Source organism: Stylophora pistillata, chromosome 6, assembly GCF_964205215.1.
Source record: "Stylophora pistillata chromosome 6, jaStyPist1.2, whole genome shotgun sequence".
In the NCBI taxonomy this organism is placed as follows: Eukaryota; Metazoa; Cnidaria; class Anthozoa; order Scleractinia; family Pocilloporidae; genus Stylophora; species Stylophora pistillata.
Window position 1 is genome coordinate 18,299,679 of NC_142524.1, and position 13,403 is coordinate 18,313,081.

A 13,403-nucleotide genomic window follows, 5' to 3' on the forward strand; every position below is an offset into this window, starting at 1 on the left:
ATGAGCAATTTAGACCAAGAAATGTTTCTATCAAATTGACCTATGCTTTTGTCTAATTTTTTATATTGTTGAAACCGTTAATCCATAGCTACATATATCATGCTGAAAAACGCTGCAAAATCCTGATCATGCCGTCAACATTACTGATAATACACTGATTAGAAAAAAAACTTTGGGTGGTACATTTTGATTGATTGAGGTCTCCTTCCCCACATATGCCATTTCCCATGAAGGAGTCATACCAGTGTTACAGAGATCCTTTTCTTTACAGCACTTTGTCTCGCACCACGAACCGTCCACATTAGTCTGCTCGGTCTGTCTACACTTTTGTTGAGGACACCATTCAGAGTTGTAACAAGCTTTGATAAAGTGGTGCTGTTGTTGACCCTTCCGTTGAAATATTCGGTGAGCCATGTAACAAACATTTGGAGGTTTGCACTCATTAGTCTCTATGGCATGTTCGTTACAGTCTTTCCATGACAAATTAGAAAAACACTGATAACAACGGAGGCACAGCGAATCTGCAAATAAAGATATCAATCTTAAAGCTGTAACCAACTCTTCAAGAACATTTTCTTGTATATCAACTATCGGTTAAACTTTGAGTAGTTGTCAGCCATAATGAAGTTAATTCCTACAGATGTCAAATAACTTTTACTTCTTTTTCTGTAGTATCGTAGCAGCGGTGTGTACATATGTATTTGTTATTTGACATTTACGCCATTTTACCATATTAAGACATCTAAACGCGCAAAATATGCCACCATGACACTTTAAACACGAAGGCGCACTATATAAAGAAGTCTTCCCTGGGAAGACCCAGGCTCATTTGTTACTCACCGTTGACGTGTGCGGGTCAAATTCAAATGCTGGTAGAGGAACAAAAGGAGCTGATGAGATATCAATTGTTTACTTCCACCAGTATGGTGGCATGAGGTAACGTGCGAACCACCTACTTCGATCTCAAATTTACCGCCACAAATAAAGACAGTTTCCATTGAAGAAAGGAAATACAAATCTCAAAAATTCTTGTATTGTGATGAAGACATAAAACAATTTCAAGGAATGCACCCGCTGTTCACTGCTTTGGAGTAGCTGTAGCTCAAGCTGACTTGACTCTAAGAGCTCTACATCACACGACGGTTGATTGACAAATGGTCCAGTGGGACCTAAGGCTCCTTTTATAGCGCGCCTTCGTGTTTAAAACAGGGCAAAAAATATGGACAGAAAGCGAAACAACAAAATAACTGTGACGAATGATCGTGCATATTATCGTGCATCATCAAATACCCCCATCACATATTACGAATCAACTTAACGGCCTGCTCCCAGTTGGCTTGTTAGCTCAATTGGTAGAGCGCTGCACTAGTATCGCAGAGGTCAGTGGTTCGAATCCCGTACAGGCCTGATTCTTTTCAGGTCTGACTTTCGCTATTGCATAAATAGCGCTCTCTACTGCGAGGATCGTGCATCATACGTAGAATAATTATAACTGTGTAGATAGGTTGATAATCTTGGCATCATATGATTTCTTTGGTTTCTACTTGATCCAATGTAGTTGTCCATTGTCATAGCGCTGGTTACAGGATACCGAACCTTCGTAAAGTATTTTTGCTGAAACACCGGGAGGAGGAGAAGCTGAGCACTCTTCAAGTTCGTCTTCGGATATTTCGAGCGCGAGGGGTGGAGGCTTATTTGCTTTGCCACCGCCAACACCGCTTGATATCCATGATTCAAACACGGCAGAAAAGTGGAAGGAATTTGAGCAGGCATGGAGAAATTGTTCGGTAGCTATAAAATTGCACCAAGAACCCGAGACCGTACAACTAGCATGATCACTGACGGTGATCGGAGCCGAAGCTAGGAAAGTTTTCTCGACGTTTATGTTTCACGAAGGTAACAGTGACAATACAGCCGGTGTTAGAGAATTTTGCTGCTTATTGCCAGCCGTTGAAGAATGTTCCTTTTGAAAGACACAGGTTTTACTCTAGAATGCAAGAAGCGGGAGAATCATACGACCATTATCGGACAGTCCTGCGACAATTAGCTCATCGATGCGAATTTGAAACCATTACGGCAGCTCAAATTTTACGGGACAAGCTCGTTTTCGGAATTCAGGATTCAAGGGTACGTGAAAGGTTGCTTCGCGAAAAGAATTTGTCACTGGAGAAAACTGATGAAATTTGTCGGGCGCGCGCGACAACGATTGAACAAATGAAAGTTGTTGGAGGTCCCAGCACTGGGGATACAGATCTGGGTGATGTAAATGCCTTTTCTAAAAAGTCGAAAGGAGGGAAAAATAGGCGTGGTCGATTCCTTAGAGGTGCTGACTCCCGAGTGAAAGAATGTGTTTAATGCGGGCGTATGCATGATGTGTCAAAGCGTGAAAACTGTCCAGCATTTGGAAAAAAGTATAGCAAGTGTAACAAGCAAAACCGTTTCGCGAACGTGTGCTTGGATCGGTGCCTAAACCCTCGCAGTGAAGCAATCGTGTCCCATTATTTGGAAGATGGGTTTTCAGAGAATCGATCTTTAGACGAAGTTTTTGGCGTGGAAGAGGTTTCAGCGGTGACTCTTGATGATTCGCAGACTTGTAACATTAAAATTGGAGTCTTCGCTTTCAGCCGGACACTGAAGCACAGTGTAACGTAGCCCTTTGCATTTGTAGAAGAAAGCGACAAGAGACTTTAATTTGCTTAACGTGACCCCACGGCGATTATTTCGTATTGTGGGACATCGATTCCTATCCTTGGTAGAGTTCGTTTGAGAGTTTGGCGTGGAGATTTCAGATGTTTTCTTGACTGTAATCTGGTGGACAGCAAAAGGGTCAGGCCTATACTTAGAAGGAAAGCTTGTCTTGGAATGAAAATCATCAATTACTTAGACAACGATCAGTTGAATCGGCCCCAGACCTCTGAAGGTGGCGTATATGCCCATGATGCGCCAACCGAGCCTGTTGTGTCCGCTGACCAGTTGGTCATAAAATTCCCTCGCGTTTTCAGTGATGGAGTTGGTAAACTTCCTGGAGAATATCACATGGAGCTAGATGAAACGGTGAAGCCGGTTCAACACCCTCCTCGCCGAGTACCGGTTGCCATCCGAGAACGTCTACGAGAGACTTTAGGAGATTTGGAGAAGCGAGAAATTGTAGCTCGTGTGACAACGCCCACAACTTGGATTAGTTCAATGGTTGTCGTACCGAAACCAAATGCTGCCTTACGCATTTGCTGGGACCCTAAGGATCTCAATCGGGCTCTGCAACGAGAGAATTATCCATTGCTTACCATCGAAGAGGTTGCGTCTAGGTTACATGGAGCCAAAGTGTTTACTGTCCTTGATGTTGCCTGTGGATTCTGGCATGTTGCTCTTGACGAGCAGTCATCGTTCCTAACTACCTTTAATACGCCATTTGGGCGGTATCGTTGGAAAAGGATGCCCTTTGGAATTAAATCTGTGCCTGAAATTTTTCAACGCAAGATGCACGCATTGATTGAAGGACTGAATGGAGTTCAAGTTATAGCAGATGACTTTGTTGTTGTTCGTTATGGTGATTCATTGCAAGCAGCATCTAAGGATCACGACAAGAGTCTTTTAGCGTTCCTTCGGAGATGTGAAGAGCGTGGAATTCATTTAAACAGCAACAAGTTGAAGCTCAGGATGAGAGAAGTTCCGTTTATCGGTCATATGGCAACCAGTGAAGGTCTTCGAGCAGATCCAGCAAAAGTTCGAGCAATACGTGAAATGCCGCCCGACCGGAGAATGTTGCAGGTGTACAGCGTATCCTGGAAATGGTTCAGTACCTTGGAAAATTTCTGCCCCGATTGTCAGATATTACCAAGTCTCTCGGAGACCTCACCCGCCAAGACGTGGAGTGGCACTGGGACGAGCCCCAAGAGAGAGCATTTGAGCAACTCAAAGATGTTGTGTCGGTGTCATTGATACTCCGTTATTACAACCCACAGGAGAAGGTTACGATCCAATGTGATGCGTCTCAACATGGTCTCGGTGCTGTTACTTTAAAGCGAGCAGCCTGTGGCATATGCCTCACGAGCCTTAACCCCTAAAATCCATGGCAGTTTATCAATTTTCTTGTGCGGGATGTAATTCCCGTTATATTGGCGAAACTGGTCGCCATTTCTCTACTAGGATAAGGGAGCACACGGAAAGCGATAAAAACTCGCATATTTTTAAGCATTTCAACACATCTCCTTCTTGTAAGAACAAATACTCCCTTTCTTGCTTTAGTATTCTGGATTCTGCTAACAACTCAATAGTCCATTTTACAGTTGTGTGCTTGGTTTCCAAGCCTTTGAACGGGAGTGAGGCTAGAGATGACCTTGTTATGATACAAACCTTGCTGCCTTTCAAATGTAAATCACTTTGTTATCATGCTAACTAGATACAGGTCTCTATCGCAACAAGGTCATCTTTAGCCTCACTCTGAATCAAAGGCTTGGCAACTAAGTACACAACTGTAAAATGGCCTATTGCTTTAAAACTCGAAGAAGCTTTTTATATAAATAAGATCAAACCTGAACTTAACAAACAATTACAGCATTATAACACTTTTCATTAACACTTTGATGTTTGTTGTCACGTTGTAATTAGTACCCGCTTTTGTATTACATCATACTGTAAATATTTTATTCATCTACTTGTCTGCTATATAATTACTCACGTTCAGTTACTCATTGATTCAAGATGGCATAAGCATGCCGAAACATGTCTCTCCTAAAAAGTTGTCTATTTCTTTACATATATTAAAAATACGTGTACAAGGCTCACGCGGTAAAATTCATCACGCTTAGATCGTTGTTTACATATGCGATATGTGGCTAAATAAAGTTACTTACTTACTTACTTGCCTTCAAGGTCATCAATTGCGCAGCGTTATGTTAAAATTCTGAAAAAACTTCCATTTGACGCAAAATCTTCTATCAAACAATACTTTTTGAATACATTGTTACTCAAACATAATATTTACCGGGCTTGAAGTCCGAAAGTTCGGTTTTCACTTTACGTCCATAATTCGTATCGCCTTAGAGAATCGTAGTGTCGTTGACTCAAGAGCTTATTCCAGGCGCGTAGCATGGTCATTTTTTCAAGTACGCACAAGTACATATGATCTAGAAACCTAAGTAAACTGAGCGAAAAATACTGCGTTCTTTATTTCTTGTTTGAAATAGTTGTGTGAATACAAGCAAAGAACAAAGCGTCTTGCCCTTATTTTTAGCAAACTTGGCGCAAAGACAACATTGTTTTCAAATTTTTCTGGTCACTTCAAGTACGCACGTGCGTAGATGCGTAGAGGACGCTACGCGCCTGTATCCTGTCATCTTTAAGACCCTCGTATCTATTCTTTTCCAAATCCACTCTTTTTCTATAGCATTGTTACTTTACATTCTGAGTTCCACAAGGTCTAACTCGATCGCAAATGAACGAAAATCCGACTGTATCACACAACAGCTATATTGAATTCCAAACCTCGTGGTTTACTGCGTACCATGAAGCTTATAGTACTTTCGTGATAGCATATATGAACAGAGGGCACGTACGTACGTACGTACGCTCGGTCAGTCACGTGACAACCAAAAGAAAAGAGGTTGATCATATTCCATGGGTATGGGACAGAGGGAAAAACACTTACACCGTCGATTGCAAGAGGTTAACCCTTAAAAGCGTAAGCAATGAACGATAACACCCAATGACTGTATGGGTGCATATGTACATGATAACCACAATTAGTTGCACGTGATTAATAATATAAGCCATCCACGTTTTCCTGAAAGAAAAGAATTGTCCTAGACTGACAACTGAGATTTCAAGAATAACGGAAAGTAGAGCATTGTTTATGTGATTGTGCGAATATTTCCCATAACGCCGTTGGGTCTCACCGTTCATGAATCATGCTTATTAAGTGTCAACGTTTTTGCATTCGATTGTATGTGTTAAAAAACACGGTTCTTAAGTCGCTTTACCTTACCTAGAAAAACTCTATGCGCGCGTAAATCGAGAAACGCGCAAAGTTTTTGTCTGCCCAACAGAGGATATGTATATCACTTGTATTTATTGCTTCGGTTCTTCTGATTGAAAATTTTCACTTGATTCCTATTGCTACGCCATTGGCTCGTTCATAGAGGAGATCTTGTGAACAAGTAATAGGCAAAGACAGATAGCCATCCGTGAGGTCAGGATAAATCCAGTATTCGTGACAGTAAAGTAATTCCTAGGTGCAACGTTTGAGCTATTTTAGAAAATGATTCCTCAAACTTAATAATGGGCTAGAGCGAAGATTTTATGTACTCAGTTGAGGCAGGCAATTATGACAGAATAAGTTTTCGACAAAAATGGAATATCATTTTCGCAGTACCCCCTTGGTATTGGGTTGAGTTCCTCAGATTTGACCTTTTCGGCAGCCAATAAATATTTTCTTCTTTTTGATTTTTTTGTTATTATTATTATTATTATCATTATTATTATTATTATTATTATTATTATCATATTATTTAAATGGGGGCTTTCAAACGATGGAAGAGCATTGTTTGTCAAAACGTCAACAATCGATGATGCATACAATGAAATCTCTAAATGGCGCAAGAACACCTTCCTCGTTCCATATGGAAGACCAGGCAAGAATTTCATCGATCAATTAACAAAACATATAAACACATGGAACAATGGCGTTGAAGGGAAACATGTCTCGCTTAAGGCAGCTTTTGTGCTTATGGCTGTTGCTCTCCAAAAGCTATATAGAAAGTCTAAAGCAAAAGATCATCAGGAATGCTTTACCAAACGACTTGCTCTGTGGGAAGAAGGTGACATAGATGCTTTGCTGCGTGAGGGGCGAATAATTCAGAGACGACTTACAAGCTCTAAACAGACGGTAACACCTAACAAGGCCAAATTTTTGCTAATCTTGTGATGAAGGGGCAAATCCATTCTGCCATGAGATACCTCAGTAGTGACGATGGTGGAGGGATACTTCCTCTCAGCGATGACGTGATAAGGCAACTTAGAGAAAACACCCTGATGAACAGGACGCCCAATTGGGATCCTTACTTTTTGGTCCAATTGAAGAGGTCCCAACCACGTTATTCCTTGAAATTAATGGTGAGATGGTGCGCGAGGCTGCACTGAGGACCAAGGGCTCCGGAGGTCCCTATGGAGTTGATGCCGACGGATTTAGGAGAATTCTATCATGTAAAGCTTTCAAGAAGTCTGGCAAAGATCTTTGTGATGCTCTCGCTCTGTTGGCCAGAAGACTATGTACGGAGTACGTGGACCCCAGTGGCATTGAGGCATTACTCTCAAGCCGTCTAATACCTCTTGACGAGGGTGAAGGAGCGGTCCGACCAATTGGTGTTGGGGAGGTACTGCGCAGGATCATCGGGAAGTGCGTCACAAGGGTAATAAAGACTGATGTTATTGAAGCTAGTGGCTCATTAAAAGTATGCGCAGGACTGAAAAGTGGAAACGAAGCCGCTATCCATGCTATGCGAACCCTCTTCGAAGCTGATGACACGGACGCAGTCTTATTGGTTGATGCATCTAATGCCTTTAATGCCTTAAACAAATCTGCATCACTACAGAATATTAGAGTATGATGTCCTCCAATGGCAATTTACGCTAATAATACTTACAGACAACTTGCGCGGCTTTTTGTTATCGGTGGTCAAGAATTGGAATCTGTTGAGGGCACCACACAAGGGGATCCACTGGCAATGAGTCTGTACACTATCAGTCTCCAGCCACTCATCACACAACTACAAGTTTCAAGCGCAACTAAGCAATGCTGGTTCGCCGACGATGCTGCTGGAAGTGGTTCACTTCTTCAGGTCAGAAAGTGGTGGAATGTGCTCTCTGAAAGTGAGCCTTGACTAGGCTACTTTCCGAATGCCAAAAAGTGCTGGCTAATCACCAAGCCGGAGAAAGAAAGTGCTGCAAAGGCATTGTTTGCCGACACTGAAATCAACGTGACCTCTGAAGGACACAAGCATCTTGGTGCAGCTTTAGGATCTAGAGCCTTCTTAGAAGAATACGTCGGAGACAAAGTAGAAGACTGGGTTAACCAAGTTACTAAGCTTGCGGAATTCGCCGTTTCCCAACCTCAGGCATGCTATGTTGCATTCACTGTAGGACTGCGTCATCGTTGGACCTACTTCTTGAGAACACTACCTGATATAAGTGCTCTACTTGAGCCACTTGAGAATGCTATAGCAAATCTTTTATTTCCTGCCATTACAGATCATCAAATCAATGAAGAAGAGCGCAACCTACTTGCTCTCCCAGTGCGCTTGGGCGGACTTGGTATCGCAAATCCTGTAGAATTGGCATCTCAAGAGTACGAAGTCTCAGTAACTGTTACTGGACCACTGACTCAGCGTATCCCCTGATACATCAAGATCATCATACTCCAGATGAAGCAGATAACAATGCTGCAAAGTCCTAGGCAATAGCTAAGAAACGTGAGGCCCTGAAAGAATCTGAAGTGCGGGCAAATAACATGTTAACACCGAACTCGCTCAAAGTGAAAGAACAAGCATCAGAAAGAGGTGCCTCCAGTTGGCTCACTGTCATCCCGTTAAAAGACCTAGGATACGATCTCAATAAAGGAGAATTTAGAGATGCCCTTAAGCTGAGATATAATTTGGAATTCTCTGACATCCGAAACCGGTACGTCTGTGGTGACATCTTTGACGTGGACCATGCGATGACCTGCAGAAATGGCGGATTTGTGATACAACGCCACAATGAGATCAGAGACCTGGAGGCGACACTGCTCAGCACCGTATGTAAAGATGTGGAAATCGAGCCTCCCCTGCAGCAGATTTCGGGAGAAATTTTGAATAATGGGGCCAATACTCCCCAAGATGCTCGTCTTGATATTCTAGTCAGAGGTTTCTGGGAGCAACAGAAGTCTGCATACTTTGATGTCCGGGTATTCCACCCTTATGCTGACTCCTATCATGAGAAGACACCTGAGCAAGTCTTTAAACAGCACGAAAATGAGAAGAAACGAAAGTATGCCTGTAGAGTATTGGAAATAGAGCAAGGATCCTTTACGCCCCTGATCTTTGGTACCACCGGAGAGATGGGCACTGAATGCAAAATTTACCATAAACGCTAAGCTGAACTCATATCCATTAAGAAATGTGAAACATACTCTACCACTATGTCCTGGATTAGAGCCAAAATCTCCTTTGCGCTCTTACGATGCGCCCTCTTATGCTTAAGAGGTACAAGAAAGAAGAGAAGAACATTTGAAACATTCGATACAGATTTTTTAATTGACAATGCTATGGCAAATATAGGCTAGACATTTTTAAAATTTGTCTTTATAGTTACAGCTTTTTAGAGTAAGAGTGTCATTTCCCTTCTCATATATTTTTTTTAATGTGATTTACTTTTATAAGGATAATTTCGATGCACATTTTCTGAAATTCTTTCAATACGAACTAGTAGTTGCTTTCGCGACTTTTATATGTAGGTCGTTTTTGTTATCAAAGTTAGTTTGGGTCTGATACGAGTCTGATCCTAGAGAACCGAATTATTATGATTATTATTGTTGTTGTCATCATCGTTACTAACCGAAGCGTGTATCCAATAGCCTTTCTTAGCTTTTTATCAGACATTTTAAGCCTTTTAACATGATTTTTGTAAATTTTTAGTGATTATGGTAAATAAAGGATTATTATATTATTATTATTATTATTATTGGTGTTTTTTACTATTATTAGTGCAACGAGTGGCATTTGTAACCTGTGTGAGGCCACACTCTTAGTGGTCGATAGCTGTGTTTTAAGAGTTTTCATCAAAAAAGAGCTACAAATGGAAACTAAATAGATGCATTATCTCTGCATGATGAGCAAGAGTTTATTCTACAAATAGCTACCTGATAATGGAAATAATAAACAATGTTTTGTTTCCAAAACAAATTAAAGTTTTCCTTGGCAACCAACAAATGCTGAACATCCCCAACCGCCCTTTCGTCAATGCAAGCCTCGAATTCGTTTGGTCACCGAGTTTGGCATCGTTTATAGTCAAAGACCAGTTGGGTTATACAAAATTAAAAAGAGCTGTTCATAACTGATGCAAACGCCTAACTCTCCAAAATACTGATGATATTCCAAAGCGGTTGGCGTTTAAAGAAATAGGGATCTGAACCGGACTTAAAATTCTATCGCACATTCCATAATACTGAACCTGGAAGCAACCAAGCTTTAAGAATGCATGGTTCGTTGTTGCAATTGAACTCCTCATAATTCACCTCGTGAGAAATTTTCTTTGCACTTGGGTATCGACCTTTCCATTACAGCAGGTATAGAATGACGGTGAATGAATACGCGAATGAAAGAACACGGTGCCGGCTCTAAGTTGTTAAAGGCCAAAGAAATAGAATTCGAGGGGGCTCAAGTTCGCAAGGAAGGAGTCAAATCTTGGAAGCTAGGACATGTGTAATTTGATAATCGTGCGTGGCTTTGGAGCAAGACAGTCAGAAAGAAATTTGAGGAAGTTGTGAAAAGTTAAGCCATAGCATGCATTACAATAAATTCAAATCACGCTGAATGCTTATTCCTTTCGTGTGGGTATTCAATTGGGTATTGTCAACGAGTTTCGGAACATTTTTTAGAGATCCTTTGTTAAGGGAGCATTTGCAGGTTCGAGAGTGCACGTGTGATGATGATAATATTAAAATATCAATATGACACTATAGAGACCAACATTTTACCTCTACTACCTATGGGAATGGTGAGACAAACTTAGACAGGTATTTCCTCTGTGCAGTAATAGACAAAGATCTAGTACTACATAAGCCTATCACCTCACACAGCTTTATCAGTGTCAGTGTGAATAATAAAACATCTGCATTGTAAAAACAGCACTAGGTGATAATCACCAAGTGAATCAAAAGGGTGTTCTAACCCTCTTCACTTACCTGAAGCAAAGCTTGTAATTATAAGAAGCAGTAACACAGATTTCATCTTATTCCTATTGCTGGCTCGTCCTTGAACTATTTTTGTACTAGCAGTTCATGTGCACTTCACGGCAGACAATGTCGAAATGATAATTTACGCTTCGTTTGAAGTTTTCTTGATGATAAACACGTGGTCTCGCTTTGTAATGGACCACGCGTCATATTTGAAAGGACGCCTGGTATCATATAATCGTCTCAAACATTGTTCAAACGATCGACACGATGCAGACTACTGACTCTGGCGATTTGGGACGAATAAGATCATACGGACAGAACGTGGCTTGAGGAAAGGGAAATAAAATAAGAAAAAATGAGAACGTAGCTTGGTCTCCATGTTAACCGTTTAGTTTTGGGATAGTCAGATAACTAGACCCTCGACGTAAGGATGCATTCACGAGTTTCTGTCGCCGCTAATCGTCTTATTAGTGTGGTCGTAAAACAATTATATATTTGTGATCCAGGTTGGGAGAAAACTTCTTACGTTTCCTGAATGAAAATGCTATGTTGACATCTATCGTGGACACATCTAAATTGTAGACACGAACTGAAGGCAGTCACCCTTGTACAAAGACTGTTTTCGAACACTTAAAGGACAGGAACCTCTCTGACACAGACAGTTCCCTAGAATATAACTTGTTTTTAATATACACGCCCATGAAATGGAATCTGAGCAGAACTGTTCTTTAATAGGCACTTTTCCTTTCTCTCTTTTAATGAAGAGACAATACAGTGATAAAAGTTTGTATAAGTATGTACATAGTCCCCTCGATTAACTATGGTATGTATAAGCGCAATCCAGTATTTCTAATCAAGTTAATTCAAAACCTTCCCAGATTTACAAAGAATGACCCTTCTTATTCATTTTTTTACTACATCAGTTCTTTAAGTCTTGTAGGTGTTCATGATATACAGTGCAGCGTTTTGCCATTTTCTGCTGAATTTAAAATTCCTTTACCTACAGGTCACTTAAAACAGTGATGCGGTAACACGGTGACGAGCTCTCTTGTTTGTTATTCGTTTCTGAAAGGATATAAGAGATCGAAATCCTACACGAAATTAAATTTAAAAACAAAAACGAAGGATTGCGAAAAACTGGTCGACTGAGCAACCAGTCGTTCCCTCCCTTCGTTGCACAATATTCCTTTCCTTATCTTTCGTTGGAGCCAATCACCACCAAAATTACGCAGTGAAATTGATGTTAATTGGGAGATCATTACGTGATTCAATCTCCTGGATTTACTTGAATGATCTCAACGCGAAAAATCAGATCTCGGAACAGGAAAGAAATAATGTGATCAACGAGGACTGCGTGGAAAGCTACTATACACCAGGACTCGTATAGCCTGCAGAGCAGGCGTTCTTGTGGACTTTGGGCGAAAATTAGGACTTTGGGCTTTCTGTTTTATTTTCCAGACCGCGCGTAAAATGGAGCGAGGCGAACAATTAGAAGGTGGGGGGAGGGGGACAGGAGAGAAGGGAACGCCTGCCAGCAGCACTTGAAAATTTGAAAAACGCCCCCTAAATAGATATGCACGAGTAACGATAATGCGCAAACAATTGGTCAATCAGGTGGCGCGACGGAAGTGGATTTTCACTTCCGTTGCTTGTCAAAATTTGTTGTTATTCGAAGGGAAATCACATGTGTCAAAATTTGTGTTCACATGTCGCCGAACGAGAATTGTCGATTTTGCGGCTGTAGTTTTAAAGTTAAATACGGCGAGTAATTTTACCAGACGTGTGTGCTGGAATTGGCATCGAACTCATTCAAAACAACGAACAGTTATCCGATCGCTGTTGCAATCCGTGTGCTAGGAAAGTCAGAAACTTCGGACAGCTACATGCATTCATCCTAAAGAACGCAAACGACCAATGCAATAATCCAGAAAAGCCCAAAGGTGCAAATACGCGGCAATTAGATACGCCGAACAAATCTAGCCCGGCATGGAGGAGGAATAAAGCCGCTCGTATGTGCAAACCACCTACACCGAAATCAAGAAAATGCTTAAATATGAGCGAGAATATCGATCCAGCTTCATCGAAGAGAAACCTACCGAAAGACTTGTTGCTTTTAAGCCAACTTCTTAGGCCTCGACAACCTGGTCGTCAACGATACTTTTCAGAGGGAAAACGACAACCATGCAACGGTGTTTCTTCGTGAGAAGCTGCTTGACTCGCACACTAAATCTAAAAATAATGCTTTTACCGAAGCCTGTCGGTAAGACCGCCAACACATCTTTATTTCTGGAAAGTTGACGTATGGCATCTTGCTGTTTTTGTTTTAAAACAAAGTTTTCTAAGACATCAAAAGTAGCTAAAGAATCGTTCAACGTAAGATCTATCTCTTCTTCGCTAAACGCTATATTGGATGTGCTCCATAACAAACTGACGTCACATTCTGCTGTCAATAAAAAATACTGGACCAATCAGA

The 13,403-nt window shown here is 41.2% G+C and overlaps 1 protein-coding gene and 2 pseudogenes across 1 annotated transcript in view; 2 read left to right on the top strand and 1 right to left on the bottom strand.

Annotated features, from left to right (window-relative positions):
* Positions 1-300: 300 nt before the first annotated feature.
* The window catches only part of LOC111338265 (tRNA (32-2'-O)-methyltransferase regulator THADA), a 67,768-nt gene continuing 54,665 nt past the window's right edge, over positions 301-13,403 (bottom strand). The window contains exon 41 of the mRNA XM_088726024.1: positions 301-521. Coding sequence (XP_088582150.1) covers positions 450-521 — 72 coding nt within the window. The 3' untranslated portion in view covers positions 301-449. The remainder of the gene's footprint in view (positions 522-13,403) is intronic.
* LOC148728614 (uncharacterized) lies at positions 622-4,807 on the top strand (annotated as a pseudogene).
* Positions 2,863-10,037, top strand: LOC148728615 (uncharacterized; annotated as a pseudogene).